Here is a 23,785-nt window from a genome sequence, read left to right on the forward strand (position 1 = left end):
CGAACTTATATATAGAATTAAATCCTTTAAGGAATTCATTCTGACCGAATTCATATACTTTTTTAACAATGAGTACTAAAGCGACGAAAAGCCCACTAATATATTCTAGACACTATTAATTATCGAAAAATGACTTTAAACAAGACCGATTGATTTCAATCGATACCGAAACAAACTACAAACCTATATTAGCTTTAGCGTAGTATCTGAAAGAAAATAATAATAACTTAAAAGAAAACATTAAAATATATATATATATAATAATAATATAAAATAGATATATATATATATAATAATAAAAAAAGAAAACATTAAAAAATATATTTATATATATATATATATATATATATATAAATGGAAACATTAAAAAAAAATATGTAAGTTACGCGTACGCACGGCTCATCACCTACCGATCATAGCCAACGAATAGACCATGCGACATCCTTTGGTGTGCCGCATTCGAAAACCAATTATCGCCATAGTAATACAAACTCAATCAAATTATTGATGATTTCATGAAACTAGTGGTAAGATCATGAAATGTCATCAAATTTTCGTATATTCCGCCTAGGCAGCCAATTGAAACTTATTAAAGGAGTTAAAAGTTAACCATCGCTGACATAAAGCGTGGCATTTATGCATATATTCTTAGCGAAGATCGAGTAAAATGCATAGGCACAATGTTTCGAAAGCTTGGTTAATCAGTGTTGAATTTATGTTCAACTACTCTAGCAATAAAAATAAAAATCCAAATCAATCTAATTAGAACGTTGACTCTTTTAAATACTAATTGGGATTGAATTAAAGGCGACAGCATCTTGAAAACATAGTTCGCTTTCTAATTTCCCAAATAATGATCATGACGTAACGGAAAGGGAACATGAAAGTGTTCCACATGCACGAAATACGGAGTTAAAAAAAGTGGCGGTGGCTGGCGGTTAGCTTAGACTATCTAATCAGTATTAATGTCTATGAAAGCAAGGCTTTAGTCAATGCTAACCGGTATTTAGCAAATGTTAAGGTAAACATATTAAGCTGATATTCGAACTCGAACTTTGTTAAATATTAGTTTTACTATAAGACAGAAAGGGAGAGAAAGAAAGAGAGAGAAAATCAAATAAATTTCAAATGACTCGAAATACTTCACTGATCAATGTTGAAGTTGTACTCAATTTCTAAATTTATTCTTCGCTAAATATACGTTTTCTTTGCACTACAGTAAAAAGTAAAGAGGTTGGAAATCTTGTACAGTTGTCTTCGCAGAGGCTTATCTTACTTCCCCAAGTACCTCTATCACAATTCCCCTAAAGGTCGTGATTGCCAGCGTATTCCTGCATTTGCCGTGGGCTTCGGGCCGCGTGCGACCACATGTTGTAAATTCTTGGCGTATTGAGGCATTGTAACGTCCGAACAACTTCAAAAAGTATAGTTTGAACGAGTAACAATATTCAGATATCTTTCACTGTTGTCTTTTTCCCTCTTCCTCTCTTAGTTTGCTTAGAATTTATTCATCACAGTCACACGCTTTTGCTTCTTCAGTACGTGTACATGTATTTATACACATATATACCGTATTTATTTCAATAAATCAATTATTCGATAATGTGTGTTTAAAAAGCAACCTTACTAACATGTAGGTCGTCCTTTTTATTTCATTATCGTCATTACCTGGGTCTTCATTATTCTGAATTAAGCGCCCGAAAAGGTGAAGAAAACAAATTCTCTTCGTTCTTAGAAGTAAATAACGCGTACATTTTCCTATACAGCCAGAACTTGTCACGGCCGTTTGTTTTTCAAAGAATGATTTTCTATTGTTTTATGATGAGATTGATTGCTTGAAAAATCATTGTTAATAAATTTTAAAGTGCTTAGGGTAACTCCTATAATATATTAAATCGTAGACCGGAAATTTCTTAGAAGAAAAAACAAAAATTGAAAATACTGCCGTGATGTACTTTTCAAGTTTATGTATAAAGCAAGAGGAACTAATATTGTTTCCTTAATACTTTCCGAAATGATATTTGAAATGCAGCTTCACTTACTTGATATCTCGTAAGATAATTTTTAAGATTTTTATATATTTCAATGAATTTAATTATTTTATAGTATAATACACGTAGAGTATATATGGAGCAAATGGCCTTTTCATTTCTTTTCTCCATGAAATGAAAAATCTGTTTAAAGAAGAAACAATAATTAAGAATTTCTCTCTTTGTCTTTTCATCTTTGAGTACATATTTCCTTATATAATTTTCTAATTAAAAAGTGAATATTTATTTTTTCTTTAACAACATTTTCTTACAGAAATTCACGTACAGTGAACACAACGGCAACCACCAATGGCGGCGTTTGCATCGTTGGTATACGAAATAATTTTACTTCAAATATGGTAAGTTTTGCAAATTATTACACTTCTAACACTTCTTCGTGGTCCTTGCCTTTGTTTCTGCTCTCTCGCTGTTTCGCTTTATCTTTCTTTCTTTAAAGCAAGTAAAACTTCATATACGCCTTAAGGCGGATGGTGTTCACCCATCACCTTGAACCGTAGCGTAAGATTGCAATATGGTTTGTTAATGGTTCGCTGATTTTTCTCTACACTGATCGAAAATAATTGTGCTTTAGATTGCTAGAAAGCTCCGGCAATTATTATTTATACCACATTGTAAATCTACATTAGTAAAACACTTTTTAAAAATTTGGTTTTTGTCTTATATATAACCATTCACGCATCAAAAAATAAGGTCGTAGACGTCATCACTATTTACATATCCATATGATTTATTTATAGTATCACCCTTCAAACGAACTGCATAAGCACTTCAAGGGAATTCCGACCGTTAGGTTAAAACTTAGCTGTTTTAGAACTACATTACTACATAAAACAATGGAAACATCTGGTTTCCATGTACTGTGTCGCTGAAATACTTGTAATTTGTAATCCAATGTTAGAAATATCATGAAATTTTCATACAATCATATGCAGATTTGTACTATCTTAACATCGGTATAGAATCGTCAATAGTGATCCTACATCTGTATATCATTCTACAAATTTATTGAGGAATGTATTATAAGGACGATAATAGCCGCGGAATGGCATATGTGCAACAAAGGGAAAAGGTGGTATATTATAATCGACTTGAAATTGGAAGCATTTGGAGCAGCGGGAGACAACATTGCACAAGTAGATTATACTGAGAGTGGATAATTGAACACAGTTGAATATATGTCGTATTTGTTTACTTAAAGTTATATAAATAATTCCGACTTTGAGAAGTAAAACAACAGAGGGACAGGCGGACATCGACTCTGCAATTTGCGCTCATCAAGAATGCGTAAATTTTGGTGCGTACAGATCGACGAACTTATTATCTGCCTATCCTATAGTGGCGTGTATAAAGCATTAAAATAACAAGTGCTTAGTTGAAAAAAGCTTCACTTAAAACCATTTCGGTTGTCTGTTACACTTTACATATATATATATATATATATATATATATGTATGTATATATATGTATTTATATGTATAGACATATATGTACATATGCTGATGTGTAAAAGCAATTAAATTATGTGGTCATGCGCAAACTTAATTCTTTCATTACAATTTTTTTTTTTTTTTTTTTTTTTTTTTTTTTGTTATTACTATAATTACTCCGGTCGCCAACGGATAATGCAAGTAAAACAGCTTTAGTATTTCACTTGTAATGCGAGGAGAACCGACAGACATTAAGGAAATCATTCTTAAATAGTGTGGAAATTTCAAACCATTATTATGTCTACGCCTAATTCCGCAGTGAAAATGCATACAATCGTATCGTAAATCAAGTTCTTTTCAACTTCTGTATAAGTCTCCAAAGGATTAATCGATCGTTTTTGAACCAACGTTCGATCTCTACGGCTGTCACATTCACAAATATATGCAATAATATGGCACTCGTAGCCAACCCAAATTTCGATTTAAGCGACCTCTGAGGTTGAAATCAAAAACCACCTATTGCATACACGCTTCGGCACACCTCCGATTTCCTCGTCTTGCACAATTTCGCCTTTTTGAAGCGTAATACGCTTTTTCATTCAAAAACGTGCTCTGCAGAGTAAATATGCCATGTTTGCCATGAAAACTTCAATAAATGTAAGCTTTCAAATATTCGAAAAAGATGTAACTTATTAAGCCTCGATATACCATCAGCCTTGGGATTTTAAAAAAGTGGGTCGACAAAACAAATTTCTTCTCTAATGTATTCGAAAAGTTCCCAGCAACTTAATAAAGTTGATAAAAATAATTTTTCCATAGAATTTTTTATTTTAGAGAAAGTGTAGTTTCACGTAATTATAGAAAATTTTCGTGGAAAAGAAACACTATTTATTTTTCCTGGTTTGTTTTAACAGAGATCTTTTTTTTTTTTTTTTGATTTTTTTCTTCTTTTTTGTTCAAATTATCTACTATTAGTAGTTGGGTATGTGAATGGAATGCAAAAAACTCCAACAAGTAAATATTCTGTGAAATTTTTATATCCGATAATCGGATTATATAGAACTTTTAAATAATTTTCCTTTTTTCTGTTACTACAATATATTTCCTAGTTTAATGTGAACTGACTTCATTAACTTATTTTTCCATTAAATTTGAACGAAAAATTACGGGCGGAAAAAACGTATTTTTTTATTTTGTGATTTCAAGTTTGGCACGCAAGCTGACATGCAAAAAGGGCAAATTCGTTCGAAGAACGCGGCTGAACTGAAACCGCTTATGATTTCTGATTTTTTTTTCTTATTTCTTATAAGCAACAAGAGATGCACAATAAAACTTTCCATGTGCATCCAACAAAACGGGAAAAAATTAACCCCACTCGCTTAACTCCTCCTCTCTTTCCACACTTCTTTCCGGCGGCGGAAAGATCGTCTTGAAAGATCGTATAGAGGTCTTAAAATAATAAATATAGATCGACTTTGTAAAATAAATTGAAATGTTTGGGTATAGAAGATTCGATTACAGCCGAATACAATTTTGTCTTAATTGTTTATCTTGTAAATGCAAAGAAATGGAGCGTAAATTTTCGATGTAATTTCATATCCAAAAGATACATAAGCATGATGAACTCACAAGGCGATTCATCCATCAAATATAAGAGAATACTGTAAATAAGGCAATTGGTATAATTTGGTTACGATTATTTGTATTTTCAAGAGACTTCTCGCTCGACTAAATTAGAGGTGTATTGAATCAGATTAGACCGTTAATGCACTCTAACAGGCATTTGACATCTACAGAGATCAGGTACCAATTCAACGTTAACTAATCAACTGTTTTGACTCTTTAAAATTTCCTTGAATTTTATAAAAAAAAAATAAATATTCAACGGGAATCTACGGATAATAATCGAAAAAAGATCATCAAGAGAGAACTTACACTACACTAACTAAAATAGTACTAACGAGATATTCATTTCGCGAGAACTGTATGCGTATGTTTCAACACCATTTTCATTAAGGGCCGAAATTTAAAATTTTCATGAAAAAACATTTTTCTTAGTTACGGTATAGGTTTTGAAGGTCTTTTCGTTCGCTTTACTTTAAAAATGAAAGACAAAAAGTATTAAGTCAAAAACCCGGACCTGATCATCTCATCTATAACACATGCAATTAAAAGGCATACAATCTACGAATGCCTCAGAACTATTTAAAAATTTGTACCTTAATTCACTTAAAAGCCATCTTGTGAAACGACGACGACCATTGCTTTCAAACAAGAACAGAAAAAAAAAACGTGCATTATATCCTTCGTAGTATATAAAATTTTTGAGGCAACCAATTGACTTGGTTTCATTTACTAACACTTTTACAGCTTTTTATATAATTGCAGCCACAATATAGAATATTTGTTACACAATGTAACTAAACGACATAAAGAAACAATGTTAAGAGTTCTAAATTTAAAACACTTACACGTTATCTACTGTAAAGCAATGTTTATACGGATGAGTAAATGTTTTATTATGTTACAGAAGTTTTAAAATTTCTCTCTACTTTTCTTACACTCTTACTGTCATCAGAAAAGAAACCAAATCCTTTTTTTTTTTTTAAATCCGACATATGTGTAAATTGTGAAAGAAAAATGAGCTAAACATGTACGAATATGTTTGCGTATGTGTTTGTGCTCTCTATGTATAGAAGAGAAGCCATACACTTACTTAATGTATCCATCATTATGCTGCATACGGTTTTTATCACTCAACAATTATCCCATTTAACATCATATATATTAGTTGTTTATTGTAATTAATTGTTCTTGCTTGCTCCAAATGTAACACAAGTCTAGGGTCGAAAATGTGGAAAGTTGATATGAATGCAGTTTTACTGAATTTATTTTTTCTTGATAATTATTGTTCTGTCAAATATGTTAGTATTATTCATCATAAAAATGCAAGCACTAATCTTAGAGTAAAAGCTTATAGAAAATTATATAAAATATGTAAGTGACATACACAGGAAACTGAACTCCCTACGCAGAACTGACGAAAATATATTTTCCTTGTTCTCGCTCAGAGAGAATTCTATTTCTTTCAATAGCCTCTTGTGAATTATATGAGGTTATCGTTTTTGGTTGATTAAAATTATTTTATTTTTTTTTTTAATTAAAAGGCAGTTAAACCTCATTATCTTGGTTACTTACGATTATGAAAGCTATTTCTTCGTTTTGCTATGATTACACCGTACATCATTTGTGGGATAGAGTGCATTAAGTTGCGCTCATACAGACCCACCCTTCATCATATCGATCAATTTAGAATCATTTTCTGAATTGATTTAAGCTTGTCTGCCCGTCTGTCTATGTCACAATTTTCGAGATATCTTTTAATGAAATTTAGCATACTGATGTGTTTTGACCCAACGACGAACGCTATTGAAAGTGGTTCGGATCGGTCGATTTTTTCAATCACTTATTACATAAAGCCGTTTGTTTCAAGGTCATTATATGAAAAAAAAAAAAAAAATGCAATTTCCAAAATTATATTTTACGATGAAAATTGGTTCGTGGTAGCAATTTATGAAAAATATTAACGCTAAGGAATTTGGATCAGATGGTTCTCTTTTTTAGACCCTAACTTAAAAGGGGGCTATCTTTCCTCCTCATATGAAATAAAATTCTAATTTCTAGTTTTTTATGGCGAATACTGGAAAGTCACAAAATCTTTAGGAAATAAATTAAGTTTGCAAAATTTGGATCGCGTGATGTAATGTTTCGGGCACCCTCCAATATGCGGACTACCAAAACGAGTGGATAATTGTACTAAGCTTTACGTCTGAAACTTTTAAACCACTTCAGTTATTTCCTTTATTTCTTAAATCAGAAAGTATAAAATATGTAGATTTTTCGAATTTATTGCCCTGAGAAGGAGTTTATCTTACATATCCGCTAAAGCTTTCATACAGAGACAAGAGAAGGTCTATATTAATATCTAAATTATATACCGGAAGTGGGTTTAAAACTACTAATTTTACTCGAAAAGTAGTAATATTCTAGAAGCTGTAGATGACTAGAACGAGACTGAAGGCGTGGCAATTTTCGAAAAACAATATTTTTTGTCTCTTGATATACTTTGCTGTATCGCTGCAAACATTTAATTTTGTACTTAGGACAAAGGATGTAATTCTGATGAGCATCGTGAGATTTTTGCAAAGACTGGATTTTAAAAAAAAGGGGTGATCTCTGAATCGCTTTTTTTTCTTTTTAAATGAGCCACAGAATCGGAAAATTTTAATATGTCGAAAAAATGACAAGGTGCTCATTACAGAATTGAAAGAACACCCAAAATTTCAAGGCAAGCTTAAGAAATTTCGTTTGAAAAAGATGTTTTTAAGATCAAAATACAATTTTTTCAAAAGTTACCTTTTATGTCTGCACCGCGTCAGTTAAGTTAATTGATTTAACCGCTATGAGAAAAACTTCTGTGGGCGTAGCTGAATGGTTGTAAACATTTTTTTAATCTCCAGTTATCCTTTATGCTTACGAATTACTCAATGCATTCAAATCGTAGAATTGATTTTCGGTATACAGTAAAAGCTCCTTATACGCGCTTCCTTTATTTGCGGTTTCACTATTCACGGATGAAAAGAATTCGACCCAATTCCCACATTCGCGGCTATAAATTTCTTTATTCGCGGATTTTTTATGACTGGTTCCGGCATTGTTTAGACTTTAGACTTTAAAGCACTTCTAGTTTTGGACAATGCTCCCAACACGACGGCTTTGCTTCAACCTATGGGCCAAGGAATAATCCAGGCCTTTAAGCTCTATTACATTAGACGAAACTTCAAAATCATATTGGTATGTAATTCTGATATGAATGTTATTGAATGCAGGAAGAAATTTGACATAGCAAAAGGCATCGTAAACATAAAAGAATCATTGAAAGAACTGCAGCCGCCCACATTGAAGTCAAGCTGGAAAAAACTGTAGCCTGCTCTGACTGCGGAGAATGACGAAGAATCTGTGCAAGTTCAAACTTTGACTGCAAATCATAGCCGAAATCGCCAATGGAATAAGACGAGATGGGTTCGAACAGATAGAATCAAATGACATTCACTAATTGCTTGAATCGCAGGACGAAGATTTAACTAAAACCGACTTGGAGGAAAGCACTGGAAACGTGACATTTAATTTGAAAAGTCTTAGTGAAGGTTTAAGAATGGCGAATGAGCTTGGCGATTTCTTTATGAACATTGGTCCGTCTATGGAACGAAGTCTTATTATTAAGCGGCAAGTTGCTAATGCGACGGCAAGTTGCTAATGCGACTACTGTTATATTTAAATATAACTTCACACGCTTTATTCCAAGGGCGATGCTGCCGTATATGTACAAAAATGTGAAAAAGTGAGCACACTATCCAATATTATAATAGTGTATCAAATGTTTATTTATTTATTTATTTTTTTTTTTTGAATTTTTTTACAACAAGCAGCCCTGGGCATGTCCATCTGTTCATCCATCCATCTGTCCACCCATGTAGTATCTACAGTAGATCCTGTTTGCAAAAATGAAGATATCGCCTGCGAACTTAGAAAGAAATTTGAAAATTACCTGGTCAAAGAATACGCCTGTAATGCTCGCACACCTATACAACAAAAACTGTGAATACCTTTGTCTTTCGTGTTTTTTTAACGTTACTCGTAAAGTACAACGCATGCACCATATAAATTTCAACTTTCAATCTGAAAACAGATAAGACTAGCCGCGTCCATTCAAATATTATAGAATATGAAAATTTCATTTTTCCTCTTTTTTAGTCAGTAATCGGAATACAAGATTCGGCCAGGACCGAACATGATTTTCTTAATTTTTACTATTATAAAAACCAGCTGACCATTTAAGCAAAAAATTATGTAAATGCCAAAGAGTTTTATTTTTTATATGTACATAAGAAAATAACTTTTGTTTTGCCATCCCTTCGCCCACGATATACTCATCTCATATTACACGTAACGTATATACATACAAACAGTATACAACGTATTTACAGCAAACTTAATTAAGTTTGTTTTTCAGGTAGTTTAACTTTGATTTACTTTTATCGCAATCAAAAGCTATTTTAGTTTTAATTAGAAATAACTAAATGCACCTGCAACCTGCAATCTAAGGGAAAGCCAAGCCTTTAAATGCCATTCAAATGAATTTCAAAAGCATCTGTCTGTTTACCTTAATAAAGAAAAGAAATTGTTAACGAAATGAATGTTCTTTGATTTGAAAATTAAATGGAAAAAACAATGGCAATTCTCTTCATTAACTGCTATGCCTTAGATAGCTAATTACATACTAATAGTTTCTTTTATTGACTTTACTTAATTATCATGGACAATTTTATATTTGAAATTTCTTTGTGAATGTAAACCCAGTTACAATACAAAAATATTTTGTTTGCTTCTAGTTTGCGGAACTTTTTTTCTTTTCATATCATTTATATATATTTCATGTTCGCATTAAGTATAAACAAACAATATGCAGCTTTCTCTTGCTCAATAAAAAATTTATTAAGTTCATCCCTTCAGCAAAATTTTGCAGAAGTAAAAAAGGGTACAATGTTACTGTTAGAGTAAAAGTTGACCATTAAATACTCTATACCCTTTTATTACAATTTAATGCAGTTCTTTTTAACTTTTTTTTTTGTTATCAAAGACCAAACACTATTTGTTGCTGTCATTTAAACACTTACTTTTCATGAGAACCGTTGCATACGATGTTAAACAACACTACCCATTCAAATGTGGTCCAAGTTTAGTGAAGCTCATCTTATCGCTGAAGAACTTATTCGGCTATTTTCACCTTAAACCAAAAAAACGAAATAAAAATTATCTAAAAGTTATATGTTGTTGTATTGTTCTGAAAAATCTTTAATTGGTTCAGAATTTGAAAAACAGACTATGCTATTCAAACTTGACGTATCATATATCATTTTTATATTAAATCACTATTTTTTCCCAATCTTCATCATAAAATGTCAAAAAAATAAATCTTGTTGTTGTAGAAAGATTTTTATTTCTCCTGGCAACTTTCATACAGAAAGCTTTAAAAAAATCGTTCCATTACATTTATTTAGGATGCCAAAATACTATGTTTCACTTTATCAAGATATATATAATTTTTTTGTCGATATCCGTGACTTTTTCAAAATAGATGTGCGGAGTATTCATTTACGAATCAAGCGTACGAAATTTCGTCAAAATATCTCGAAAAGGTTCTGTACATTGAAGCAACACAGAAACACAGAAACAGACTTGTAAAGTATTATTTATCATGAAATTTTAAATCAAAAGGCGGAAAAAATCAAGAGCATAGGAAATTGTGTCTGGATACACACATACATATATATATATATTCTTAGGAAAATGAAGTTTGAAAATAATTGTATAGCGATCTAAAAACTGAAAATAATTTAGAATGTGAAAGAATGCCGAATTGAAAGAAAATGTAAGTATAACGGACCTGCATAGGCTTGTAGCCAAAATTGAGTAGGGTAAAAATCAAAATATAGATTATTATTATTATTAGTTGGACAATGTGTACCTTGATCTAGAAAATCTGTTATACTCGTCTGCGCCCGAGATGACCAGTTTTGGGATTCTTATGAATCTAGCCGCCGTCTTTGCATGTTATTGTGCTTGTCCTCTTAGGGACTTTAAGGCAGCTTGACTGTTGGAATAAAAGCAGATCAGTTCTCTCCTACATTGCCTTCTTAAGCATTCAGAAGGACATGCAGAGGAGATTGCAAAGACTTCTGCTTGGAATATCCCATTCGTATGGATTTCTGAAAACTCAGGCCAGCAACATCAGCCCCAGTTTCGCCATTTTCCAATTTTGAACCGTCAGTTCCATCTTGTTTTCACCCAGGATTCAAAAGTTTTTTCGTCCCAGCCCGATCCTGCCGGTATGGTCATTCTGAACCGGTGGGACAGTACTAGCTTTGACAAAGGCTTCATCCATAAAATTTTTTAACACTTCTAGGCGGCGCCTGAGATTTCCCGGTTTTAGTTAGTCGATATTCGACTGTGTAAGTGCGCGACAAGTTTTCTGAAAAATAACTTAGGGGTACACTGGAAGAAGCACTCTTTTATCATAGACTACCGCTAAGTAGCAAATACAAGCCGGCTGGTAACTGGTTGATACGTTGATATAGTAATAGTCGAGAGAATGGCATCCACTCACCATGTCGGATGTAGCATCCGATGCTAATATATCTTGAAGAAGGGTAGTCCTGTGTAGGCTGGCCGCGATTGTATGGCTGATCCAAAGGCAAGAGTGACTATTTCGCGTAAAGTAAGACTAAAGGCTTTATAGTCTAACTTTAAGCTCCACGTGGGTCAAAAGTCCAGCCACTGTGTCACGAGTACCTGCGGATAAAGATGGTAGCGCTTGTGCACTGCAGATGGTTGCTTGCCAAGATCCTTCGTGTGGAAATTGCGGTTGAAGCTAGGATGTTCAGTCCCCAATTTAAACGCAGTAGTTAACTAAAGTGTGAGTCCTGCTGGGTACGGCCTTTCAGGGGTATCGTGTTGGTTGAGGTTTCTATCATTCCTAAAGCGAATAATTAGAGGCAATAATAAGCCTCAACATCCCCAGAAGGGGTTTTTTGAGCCATACACAATAAACATATCTGGTTTCTCCAATGTAGTTTAGGCCCTTAGCTTATCGGGAGAGCGCTGGTTACGCAAAATTAACCCGTGTGTCATCGGGCACCGTGGGGTTAAACCATTAAGGTAGCGTACCAACGTTAAACCATCAAAGACATCTGCCTAAGTGCGCTCAGGCAAGCCTCTTTTTTAATAACTGTAGAAAGAGATGTTACGCCCAACAGCGCCTCTAGAGCAATCAAGTGGCAGGATTTTACCGCTCCGGTCATGCCATTGCAAGTCAGTCTGCAGGAGTTGCAGCATCTCGGTTGCGGGTATGCTTGCCCCACCCGGTAAGTACGCGGAAGCTATCACCACTGATCGGTTCCCATCTTGAAAGCGGCTTTACGCCTCCCATATTGGGGATTGTAATGCAGTAAGTTCATATAGAAGTTGCCTCCTTCGGTCTCTTGTGTGCTCTCGGAAGCGATTCAGACTGAGCGCCGAGGAGAACGTCTTTCTTCCCTGTGAGTACGTTGCCAGTGCACGAGCTGCTCTCAAACGTAATAACATCATCAATTTTCTCCGCGGGTTTGAATGTTGCGTCCTCTAGAGAATTCCGTTTTTTTGATTTTTTTTCTACTTCTCTTTCTCCACAGTTACATCTGGAAGATTAGGGAAACTAGTCAATCGAGACAGAACCTTTGTAATTCGAACCAGCGATTTTGTTTTCCCAAAACGCGCCAGGTATCTAGGGCACACCTTTCGAAGACGCACACGGTTATCTTTTGACGTAGCCCTTTCTAAAAGATGCTTTTTTTGCTCGGCTAGCCATGTTTCCCATTCGAAACGATTAGGAAGGATTATTGAAAAAGGAGGAAAGAAATATCAAACCAAACCAATGAATTTGATCCAAAATCCATTATTTAAAGTACAATCCTTAGCTTCAAAAAAATAAGTCGTATAAAATGGCTTCGATCTTGGCTTATTGCTTAATATAGGCTAAATTTATCACTCTTGCAAAATGACTGCGTTGGATGGGCCGTTATGTGTTATCGTGGTCATCAACGGAATCAGAAGCATGTTATACATTGATATAAAAGACATGTTTACCTCTTGAGTCAATCTCTCGTAAAACTGTTATGACTATTCTCAGGCATCCCAAGCAGCTTGGTAATATCTTTGTAATTCTTTTAAGGTCGATCTCAATAAATTTTCTCTCAAATCCCTTCAAATGTTTTATACTACGCATTACTACATCACTAAAAAAAGTTTAACTTCTAGAAAAAAAATAAATTAGAAACAATAACTTTTTTTAACACATAGCATATCATATAGTTTTCTATTTATTCTTTATTTAGTATTAAATATTGTTAGTAAAGTGATTTACTTCCAATGTTTTCATTTCGCTTGCGCTGATTTGTCACACTATTGCAGAAGTAGCGGAATGTAAAACATAAAAACAACAAATTTTTAACTTCTATTACAGTGCATATCAGACGAAATTGTTCAATAAACATTTTTACATTATCGTTTTGGTTTATTGAAACAGAGGTGTGAAAAATAACGGCATATATATATGCGTTTTTATCGTAAATAGAAGAATAACGTTTCAGACAGGCTATAGTATAACTTGGCAATGCTTGATATTAACAAACGTGACGAACTTTTTTTCTAACATATTGTGTATATAACTTACACCCATTCTTTAAGCAAAAAGTTTATTTGACTTCGTGAAACCTTTTTTCTTCCCTTCGCCTGTAGATTAATAAGACAAAGCTATGAAGAAAATCAAAAACTTTAGTTGGTTTTATTAGCCATACAATATAAGCCAAGAAAATTATACAGGCAAGTATTTACACACATATAAGCGTACATGGATGTGGTTCACGCATAGAGAGAAGCAAATTAACAACAAGTTATGCGTGGCAATTCAATAAAACTCTTGCTAACCATTCAGTCAATCAGCCGGCCAGACAGACAAGCGAAGAGAAAAAGAAAAACTTGAAACTTTATATCTGAGCAAAATTAATTCCAATGTGGTATAAATTTCTACAACTAAGCTTAAAGAAAAATTATATACAAGCAAATAACAATTTGCTTTGCTTCAAATTTTATGAAATTTTAACGGAGAATGAAATATGAAGGAAGAAAGAGAAGGGGTTAAAAATAATAATAATAATAATAATAATAAATATAATAACAATCATGAAGAAACATCTTTTTAGGTTTCTTTTATTTATTGCATGCATTCGTTACGACTGTGTGCGAGTGTGAATGTTGCGGTTGAAATTAATCCACTTTCTTCCTAACAAATGCAAAAACCACGATATATGCAGGAAATATATTATCAAAGGCATTTTATATACGTAGATAAAAGAAACTATGCTTAAGGCAATGCAAATATTTGTGCTCGTTAAAGACAAAGAAATTTCATTAAAGAAAAAATAAATCCTCTCAACATTAATGTAATAGAACCTCATCCTGATGCGTCTATCATTTTCGAAAAATGTATCTTGAATATTGTCGAGAACTACTGTTTACAACACAGAACGATGTCATCAGTTACAGCCGTTCAGATTAGCCGTTTTATTCTTTTAGACCTCTTCTCTATTTTATTATTAGACCAATTAATCAGGAGGTGTGCTCCACAAATGTAATACGGCGACGGAAGGAACGAAGTGAGGAAAGAGAATGAAATAGAGAAGCAGACGCAGCATTGTGGGTGTGCGCCCAATTGGAAAGCTTTATGCCTTTATCAGCTAAGCATTCATTATAACTGCGACCAAAGAAAACTCTTAACAAATCCGAAAAAATTATACAAAGGATTTGTAACCTTCGTATAAACGCGGAACGTCATCAGGAGACATTACATATGGGGTAGTAGAGCATTATCAAACATAATTTCCTTTGTTTTCAAGATTTCGCATTTGAACTAAAAATTTCTACTTTTTACAGCCAATTGATATCTGCTCGTTATTTCAAATGAGATGGCAAAGTTAACATCTATCCACAATGTGTTTTCGGTAATGATAAAATACCAGGAAAAATGCTTAAATATCGATAATTATCCGTCAATAAATGCAATCTTAGCTTTGGTGCAACTATTTACCTAAATATAGTGAAAGATAGTCAGCAACCTAATCAAAATCTTCACGAGGGTTATGCCGCCTACAAGAGCTATATTAGATTTATTAAATCTATCTAAAGCATTAAAGTATGCGTTGGGAGTTCCCGTCGAAGTAGATACTTATAGTACCTGCAGCCATGAAGACTCAAATAACAAAGTAAAACTGTTCTCAATTTCCATCATTGTTTGGCACATTAGTGTAAGGAAAATATTCGACTATTTTTGATTTCTTTGGTTTTTTCGCGATTTGTTTCAAGTAAACTTGGCGCGATTTTTGAATAAGACATCCTTCAGTTTTAATCATTTTTCCCAACATGTTAATTAATAGTTAACATAATAAAAGCTACAGTGTGAAGAGAATTCACTTTAAATTTCAGCAGAAATTCGGCAATGATAACATTCTCGAACGAAGCACTTTGGATTTTTTGATTGGTTGTTTAGCAGATTTTACATCTTGTGAAAAGTAACATGTTTTTTACTTAACACATCACACAATAGCTTCGTAGAATGACATATAGATGTCGGCATTATTAACGAATCCATACGATATTTAGAGATTTCGAAATAAATGTGTCAATATCTCATGATGGTTTCGTCAAAAGTCATCCGAAAAACAAAAAGGACCTAATAAAGGTCGCTTTATTCAGCCGATTGGTTCTTTGAATACATCTAAGTTTGTCTGCCCATCTAATGTCTGTCCACGTGTACCGAGTCCAACCCAAAAACGGCAAATATTTTTTGAACACTTGTTATCAAAAAGTATCTATTCAAAGCGTGGAAAGTCAAAAAAACGTTTCCAAGGATTGTTTCCGGAATAAGCTCTTTTAAAAACTGCATAAAACTGTATATAAAATTACGCTATTCAAAATTTTTCAATCTAGCCGTACGAACTTAGTCTGAAGAGTATTAGGGCAAGCACATTAAATTGAAGAAGGCATTCTTACGTGATCATATTTTGAAATAAAAGGAACTCTTGGCATCTTTTATGAATCTCCTAATAAATTTTGGTTCTCTTCCACTTGTTCACTAATTAGTAACAGAACTCAGTATCAATTGTTATTAGCGAAACTTAAATGGATCTGCTGAGCCGACGTGCGAAGTGCGTTGGGGTAAAATAAAATGTTAAGCTCTTAGAAAGTGAAAGATTTTATTCCGAATCAATTCAAATTTGTATAAATTAGTAAAGACATAATGCTTACTAATTGGGTTCCCTTTAAGTTCGTTTAGAGTGAGCCCACCATCGCCTTCTTCTTTTTTTTCACTGCTTTCTAACCGTCGCTATGTGCAGGAATAAGGTACGTTCACTAACCGGGTGGTCGTATTAAAAACAAAAAACCGAGAAAATTATATTCGGTAGTGACCGAATCCTTTATACCCGTCAGCAATTAACAGCAAGTGAAGGCGTTATATTCAGCTACTAAATACCCTACACCACATTGTCTAACACAATTCTTGTTCTAGGCATAGAACACAAAAATTATAACTGGTTACTATTATGGAATTGTATGTTAAAAATTGGATCTCTTTCCGTAAGAATGTTTGTGAGAAGAGTTACAAAAATTGAGGCACGTGTCCAAAATTCAGCGCAATTAATTTTTGTATCAAATACTGTTATCGATCATAAAGTGGTGAAACTTAGACTTGTCTATCCAAAAAATTCAAAATGTATCGTGAAAATAGTTATATAGGGTAAAATCCGTAAATAGCTGTACGTGGTGCACATTTTGTAGAGTTAATTTCTATATCAAATTACTATTATGGGCTAATTTTCATCACAAAGTATTGAAATTGAGACCTTTCTGCCCTACGTTGTGAATCAAATCTCGTGAAAATCCTTCAATAAGGTACCCCCATAAATAGGCCGAGATTTTCCAAATTCGGTACAGTTAATTATTTTAACTTAAATGACTATTGTGATCTGATTTTTATTATGAAGCATTGAAAATTAGACGTTTGTGTCATATAACGTTATGTATGAGAGCAGATTCAAAAGATTGCTTCAGTCAGTCCAAGTTTAGAATGCAGAGATACTATAACAGAGCGAGTTTTGCCAAGAAAAACTTGTAAAATTGTAATTTTTTCCATTTAATGACTTTTTAAAATAGGACATTTTAAGGGGAATGGTCAAAAAAGTGTACCAATCCAAACTGTACTCAAAATCGTATAAAAAGGAGAGGAACTAAATTTTATATGATGTTTGCGTTGGACTTTATGAGTAACAAACAATAAATACAGAGAAAGCAGAAATATCCACAGCTTTTGTTGTATGGGTGTGTAGGCGTGGCAAGCATGGTCTTTGACCGGTTTGGGCCATTTTCAAATTTTTTTTCAAATTTGTATTCGATATTTTCATTTTCGCGAGCGGAAGAATGTTTACAACGGACATCACATAAACGGATAGATAGATATGCGTAAATCGATACATAATTTGAGGCGAATCAAAAATACACACACTTTGTGAGGTCTCTGAAGCTTTCTTCTGGGCGCTGCAAATGTTTTGACGTCCCTTCAACTCAATATTTTTATATAACATAAGGCTTTGAAGTCCTGGCGAATTTGTGATGGTTCAAAGATTATAAATATGAAATGATACGTAATAAAAAATATTATTATTATTATTATCTCAAGTGGGATAGAGTGTTTAATAAAGCCGATAGCTTTAGATAGTAGTGCTTTAAGACTTTAATCTTAGAATTTATTCTCTGACTGAATTAATAGTAATAATAATAATAATAATAGTAAAGATAGTAAGGTACTTTAGAGAATCCACAAAAAAAAAAAAAAAACATTATTCATAAAAATACAACGGAACGCGTGACATTAACGTTTAATTTTAGAAAATATTCTATTTATTATAACAACACGATTAAGTTTTAAATTATTTGTTAAAAAAAAAAATTCTAATTGAATATTTTTATAATGAAAAGCATTAATTAGCAAATGGAAGTTAAGGTAGCGCTTCAAATAAGAGAAAACAGGAATCAATCATAAATCTAATCAAATAATAAAATTAATAATTATAAACTCTTACAAAGGTAAAAATCTGTTTAACCTTTTAACGATAGAATATAACATAGTTTTGCAAAGAAATGTTAATGGAGATGCATATATTGTTAACCATACAATATATGTTTAGTTCAACATTTATTTCCAAGAAATGTAATATTTTTTTAATCACTACTAGGCTATGACGATATACTACAATTTTCATTCTATTTGTTATATTAACCTTATTCTGGTTTAATTATCGTTTAAAAATCGTTTTATGTTGATAATTTAATAGCCAAAGAAATTTTCCTTCATTTTACTTTTGTCCAGAGTTGCATAACCCGAGTTCGAAAATGGACATAATCTGCCAATGATTAGAACTCACAAGAAGAAATCCGAAATTTGAATAAATGACAATCTTTGACAAAGATGATAGATATCAAATTGAAATGTCGTCCACGTATATATTATATTTATGAATTATTTGAGAATTCTACGTAAAAATTCTGCCAGTTGATTTTTAGAAAAATGTAAAGCATGCAATTATCACATCATCACATAAGACGGCTTATTGGTCGCCTCCTTTTTTTTTAAACTTCTCCCCGAAAATGTTAATAACTAACATCAATTATTTGTTAGGTAAGTGGAGTAAATGAATAAATGTCTTAAAATATATAAGCAGCATTTGTTCGTATAGCTGTTACTTCTGTTAATAGTTTATTTGGCATTTGCTATTAGCTTCATTGTGTTGCTCAGCAATCTCTTTTGTCAGCTTTTTTTTACGTAACAATCGAGCAAAAACCACATGAATTCTTTTCATACCAAACACCAACAACTTCAATTTTTCTGTTAGTATTCATAAACATTCACATTTGCATTCATTTCGATACTTATAAATATGCGATAATCGACATTTTGTTACGACCGATACAGTATCGTAACCAGTGGTTTTAATGCAAGCAAACATATGACCATAGATCTAAGCTTTGCTTTAGAATTTAATTATCGTTATAAATGAAATCATTTTTGCTGATACAATCGAACATCTTGTATAGATTGTTTGTGTACGTTCTTATGAAAAATGTCAATAAGACTAACAATAACAACAAGAACGTCTATCGAAATGTAGAATGATAATGGCCTTTGTGCTCTTAGTAGCTCTTAAGTACATTTCATTTCAATTACCTGTACACATACCTGTATGCATACATAAATACATACATATATACACATATGCATATATACACATTCGTCTATACGCATTCGATTTGTATTATACTCATATATGTTGTTATAATATATATATATGGTTAAATAACTCAAGTAATCAGCGTTTTTGCAATATTCATGCAATCAGTTAATATTTATCTTTGCTTTCGTTGACACCTGCACCTATAATTGGTTATGTGGCAGTAAAACAAAATTTTCGCAAAAAAAAATAAAAGAAAAAGATCTAAAATCGTACCCTTTTTTTGTTTTTGTTAGTTATTACTGCAATTGTGTTTATTTAAACTCTCTTTTGGTAATAATCAGTTCCGTTTATCGCAATGAAAAAACTAATTATGCCCACTTTAATGGATACATATACTTTAATAAAATCTTGGGATTTCGATGCCAAATCAATTATAGATATAAGTTTTAGTAAAACGAAAAATTGGTTTTATTATCCGGAAAATGAATGCAACAAAAAGAAGGAATGTCCCATAACGCGGCAAATGGTAAAGTAAAATTAATTGCATTGAAATTTTGGAGTAAGTTTTGAAAAAATTCCATTCTCTCACGTACGAAAACCCGCAATCAAAACAATTGATTTATAATCCGCTTCGTGGTAATGCCCAATCAGACTTGGCAACATCTTGAAGACCAAAGTCATTTTAATAAATAAAATGTCGCTTGTACTCGAATTAAGTCTTTTTTTTCATTCCGTCATCATGTCTTCAACTTCAAATAGAGTTATACCAAAGCCCGATAAATATTTCATTGTAATATTAATAATGCGCGACGCTTCAATACACAATTTATTGACACACGTTTTGGCCGAAAGCTTGCAGATATCATCATTCGAAATTTTACTAACCAAATATGCATAGACGGGATATGCCCTTTAAATCTTCGTTTGTCGTTTAAGGTTAATAGTTTGTCTTATAAGCTCATGTCAGCCAAAATTTAAGCTTTGCATCAACTTTCAAACTTGTAAACAGACACATATCAACATTTTTAGTTTTGTTTATATTGCGTTAGTTTTTTCTATTGTACAATATTGTACATTTTTTAACACTGTAATGCCCCTAGGACGCGCATATGTGCAAAGTGTGATATAAACTTTCAAAGAGTACTTGAAAATTTTGTTATTAATTTTAATTTTCACAAGATTTTGGAGCAGGGATATCGCCACGATCAGATCAATTAGAGAAATTTAATGGTGTCACCCGTGCAACATGCCCAACAGTTGGAAAAATGAGAGTGAAGTTCGTTGAGTGACAATCCTTCTCCTTAAGTTGTCTTTTTAAATATACTACAAATAAATCCCACAAATTAAACATATTTGTTGACCTGACTATTCGCCCTAAATGATGTGAAACTTGAAATTTTTCGAAGATTTTAAGAATTTCAGCAAACCAAAGATGAATGTAATAAATCAATGTTGCATTAGACTCGAATGTTGTGCTAAGTTTTCGATACATATATACTTTTTATAGGTTGCAAAAGATATGCAAACTTTATAAAAAATAAACAAGTAAATCACAAATCCAAACTCGGTAATTCAACGCAATCTCTATTTATAATTCAAAAAAAGAAAAGTGCCTTGATATTTTACACAAAAAAATATTGCTTTTTAAAGGAGAAACAAAATAAAAGACATATTTTAAGGAATATGTAAAACAAAGCTAGTAATGGTAGTAGTAACATGTAATAGTACGTAGCAGTAAATAATACGTAGTGAATTTCGTTTCCACTTTTACCCTGCTAACGCTCGCTGCCATTATTGCATCGTTTTCATGGAATCATTTTTCGGATATATCCCTTGCCATCAATTTGCTCTAAATTTCGAATTATAAAGTATACTATATTAACCCTCAATTAACTCCACCTCTATATCCAACAAATGTTGAGAAAACCAAGATCCAAACATTCTCGAGAATTCGCCTTGGTCATACAATTGCAACTCACCAATGGATCCTAAAGAAGTCTTCTTCCCCAATCTGCAGTTGTGGACAAACTCTTACTATAAAGCACATTCTGTGCGACTGCCTCAACTTTTCCTTGGCTAGAAGTATTGCATTTGGAACGATTAACCCTTTGAACATTCTACAATCAGCTTCAGAACAGAATATCAATTCAATATATTACTTTATTAATACTACTAAGCTTATTATCTAATATCCATTTATTTAAATTAGAGCCGATAGCCTGTGTTGCTAGTGCTCAATGTCTTTTTTTTTTAGTCTAAGAATTCAATTCATTAGTCTAAAATTAAAATAATAATAATAATAATAATAAAGTATTATTGACTTTTCCGCCTGCCCTCGTCTACTTTCAAAGAGTACGTTGACATCCGACATTAACTGAGTCCCATTTTTTATCAAAATTTTGTTTCAATAATCGCACGGCGCGCTCTGTTTTTGCCAAATAATGGAGATGTTAAACTATATTTTATTTTTTTGTTATTGTTATGCTCCTCAACATGAACCCCTTACCGTGATGGTCTTGCGATTTTACAGTAAATCCAGATGCAAGTTGTATCCAGCCAGCCCTTGCACCAAATGCACCTTACACGCCACTAACGTAGGTGATCAATTCGAATTCCCGTCAAGACTTGCGTAAATTTTGCATTGTTGTCTTCAATGCTCTCATTTCGCAAGACAGCGTTGATAAGTATTTTCTTGCAGGACGTTCAAAAGATTAGAAGATAACATAAATTTTTTTTTTGCATTTGAAGTCTATTCTTTTGATTTAGTCTACGTAAAACGGAAGTTAGGAATATTTTCCTTTAATTTTCTTTGTAAAAATAAAATCATCGCTTATATGGATAATAAATATAATCGATTTTCCACGTTCTTCTTGTTTGTTTTTACTGTTTTTCATACAATTCTTTATAAACAAAAAACCATTTGCTCTTGTTAACTCTCGTAAAAACTTGATATCAATGGCTTTTGATAATGACAGTAAAGCTTTCTGAAAATTTTTTAAATAAATTTCATTGTACAACTCCTAAGGCAAAATATGTATTCAGAGAGAGAGACATATGTTTGCATGCATACATAAAAATACATACCCAAACACACATATATATATATATATACATATATATATGCATATACAAGCGCGTGCGAAACAAAGACAACGTGTAATAGGAAATCTCTTACTTTGTAATAGTTTAACTTTGCTTTGCATCCATCAGCCATGGTTTTGCATCCATCAGCCATCGATAGCATTATCACATAAAACATAGATCCTAAGGGTAGCAGGAGTATATAAATCTCTTTTTTTAAGTTCATTCTTTTATTGAAACCGACCTCGACAGGAATTCTTTTGCAGAATTTGTACAAATTTATTTAAAACTTTTTTCTTTACATTATAATCGCAATAGTTGCTGCGTTTGCAATAGTTTCCCGCATTAAAAAGAGCAATCTTTGCATTTTGATCAATATCATCAATACCATGCTGCCTGTTACAAAAAATGGTAATGATGATGATAAAGATGAATTAATAAAATAGTAAGAAAAAGATTAATATTATAAAGGATTCACCTTTCTCTCGTATGGATTGTTTGTTTTTTTTTTTTTTTTTTTTTTTTTGTTTGTTATACGAAGAATTTGTTTACATCTGAATGCTTCCGTTATATTTATGATAATGTTGTAATCCATATTGATTAACATATTGCATTATTTATTTCTTATTATTTCTTTATTATTTCTTTTGTTCTTTTCCAACAGTTTCGTGCCGTTTCGAGTCCTTCATTAACCGCTAGCGCATTAGAGCAAGAAGTCTCCTCAAATTCCAAAATATGCGGTCCTATTAATTCTAGTCAATTGGATAGCAACACCAACAGTGACACTAATTTAACTAACAACACGACCTCTAGTATCAATCAAATGCCATCTAACCAACATGTAGGAGTGCTTCAGAAATTTAAGCGCACCTTAACTAATTTCAATAGGCAACCATCAACACAACCATCATGCCAAAACAGTTCTTTACAAAATTCCCATAATTTGGACTCCATTCACACAACAACAACAGCAGCAACAAACGGTCAATTAATCACGTCTGAAACAGATATTACAAGTGATAGCACCGATAATGCATCGACCAGGTATCGTTTTGGCCCATTAATATGGCGTTCTTCTAAGGAGCGACGTAAAACTAAACACAACCGTCGCGATAAATGCAATAGCGGAGATTCTGGTATACAAATCGAGCTGGAAAATGATGAACAATTTTCTCGCGTTTTGGTCAGCAATGTTAACGCTGATGTTGGCAAAATTCAAGACAGTGAAATGGTATGTTGAAAGCTGTACTATTTCATTTCGTTGCAGTTTGTATAATTTGTTTTA

At 32.6% G+C, this 23,785-nt stretch overlaps 1 protein-coding gene across 6 annotated transcripts in view; it reads left to right on the forward strand.

Moving 5' to 3' along the window:
• LOC119641681 (serine-rich adhesin for platelets) overlaps nucleotides 1-23,785 on the forward strand; it is a 234,193-nt gene that overhangs the window by 202,376 nt on the left and 8,032 nt on the right. For 5 of the 6 annotated variants that reach the window (XM_038040462.1, XM_038040463.1, XM_038040464.1 and 2 more), the window contains 2 exons: nucleotides 2,305-2,389; nucleotides 23,165-23,731. In XM_038040462.1, coding sequence (XP_037896390.1) covers nucleotides 2,305-2,389; nucleotides 23,165-23,731 — 652 coding nt within the window. Of the gene's footprint in view, nucleotides 1-2,304; nucleotides 2,390-19,678; nucleotides 19,946-23,164; nucleotides 23,732-23,785 lie in introns of those variants that run through there. The other variant, XM_038040468.1, reaches the window with a different exon arrangement.

The sequence above is a fragment of the Glossina fuscipes genome, unplaced genomic scaffold, assembly GCF_014805625.2.
Source record: "Glossina fuscipes isolate IAEA_lab_2018 unplaced genomic scaffold, Yale_Gfus_2 173, whole genome shotgun sequence".
Taxonomy (NCBI): domain Eukaryota; kingdom Metazoa; phylum Arthropoda; class Insecta; order Diptera; family Glossinidae; genus Glossina; species Glossina fuscipes.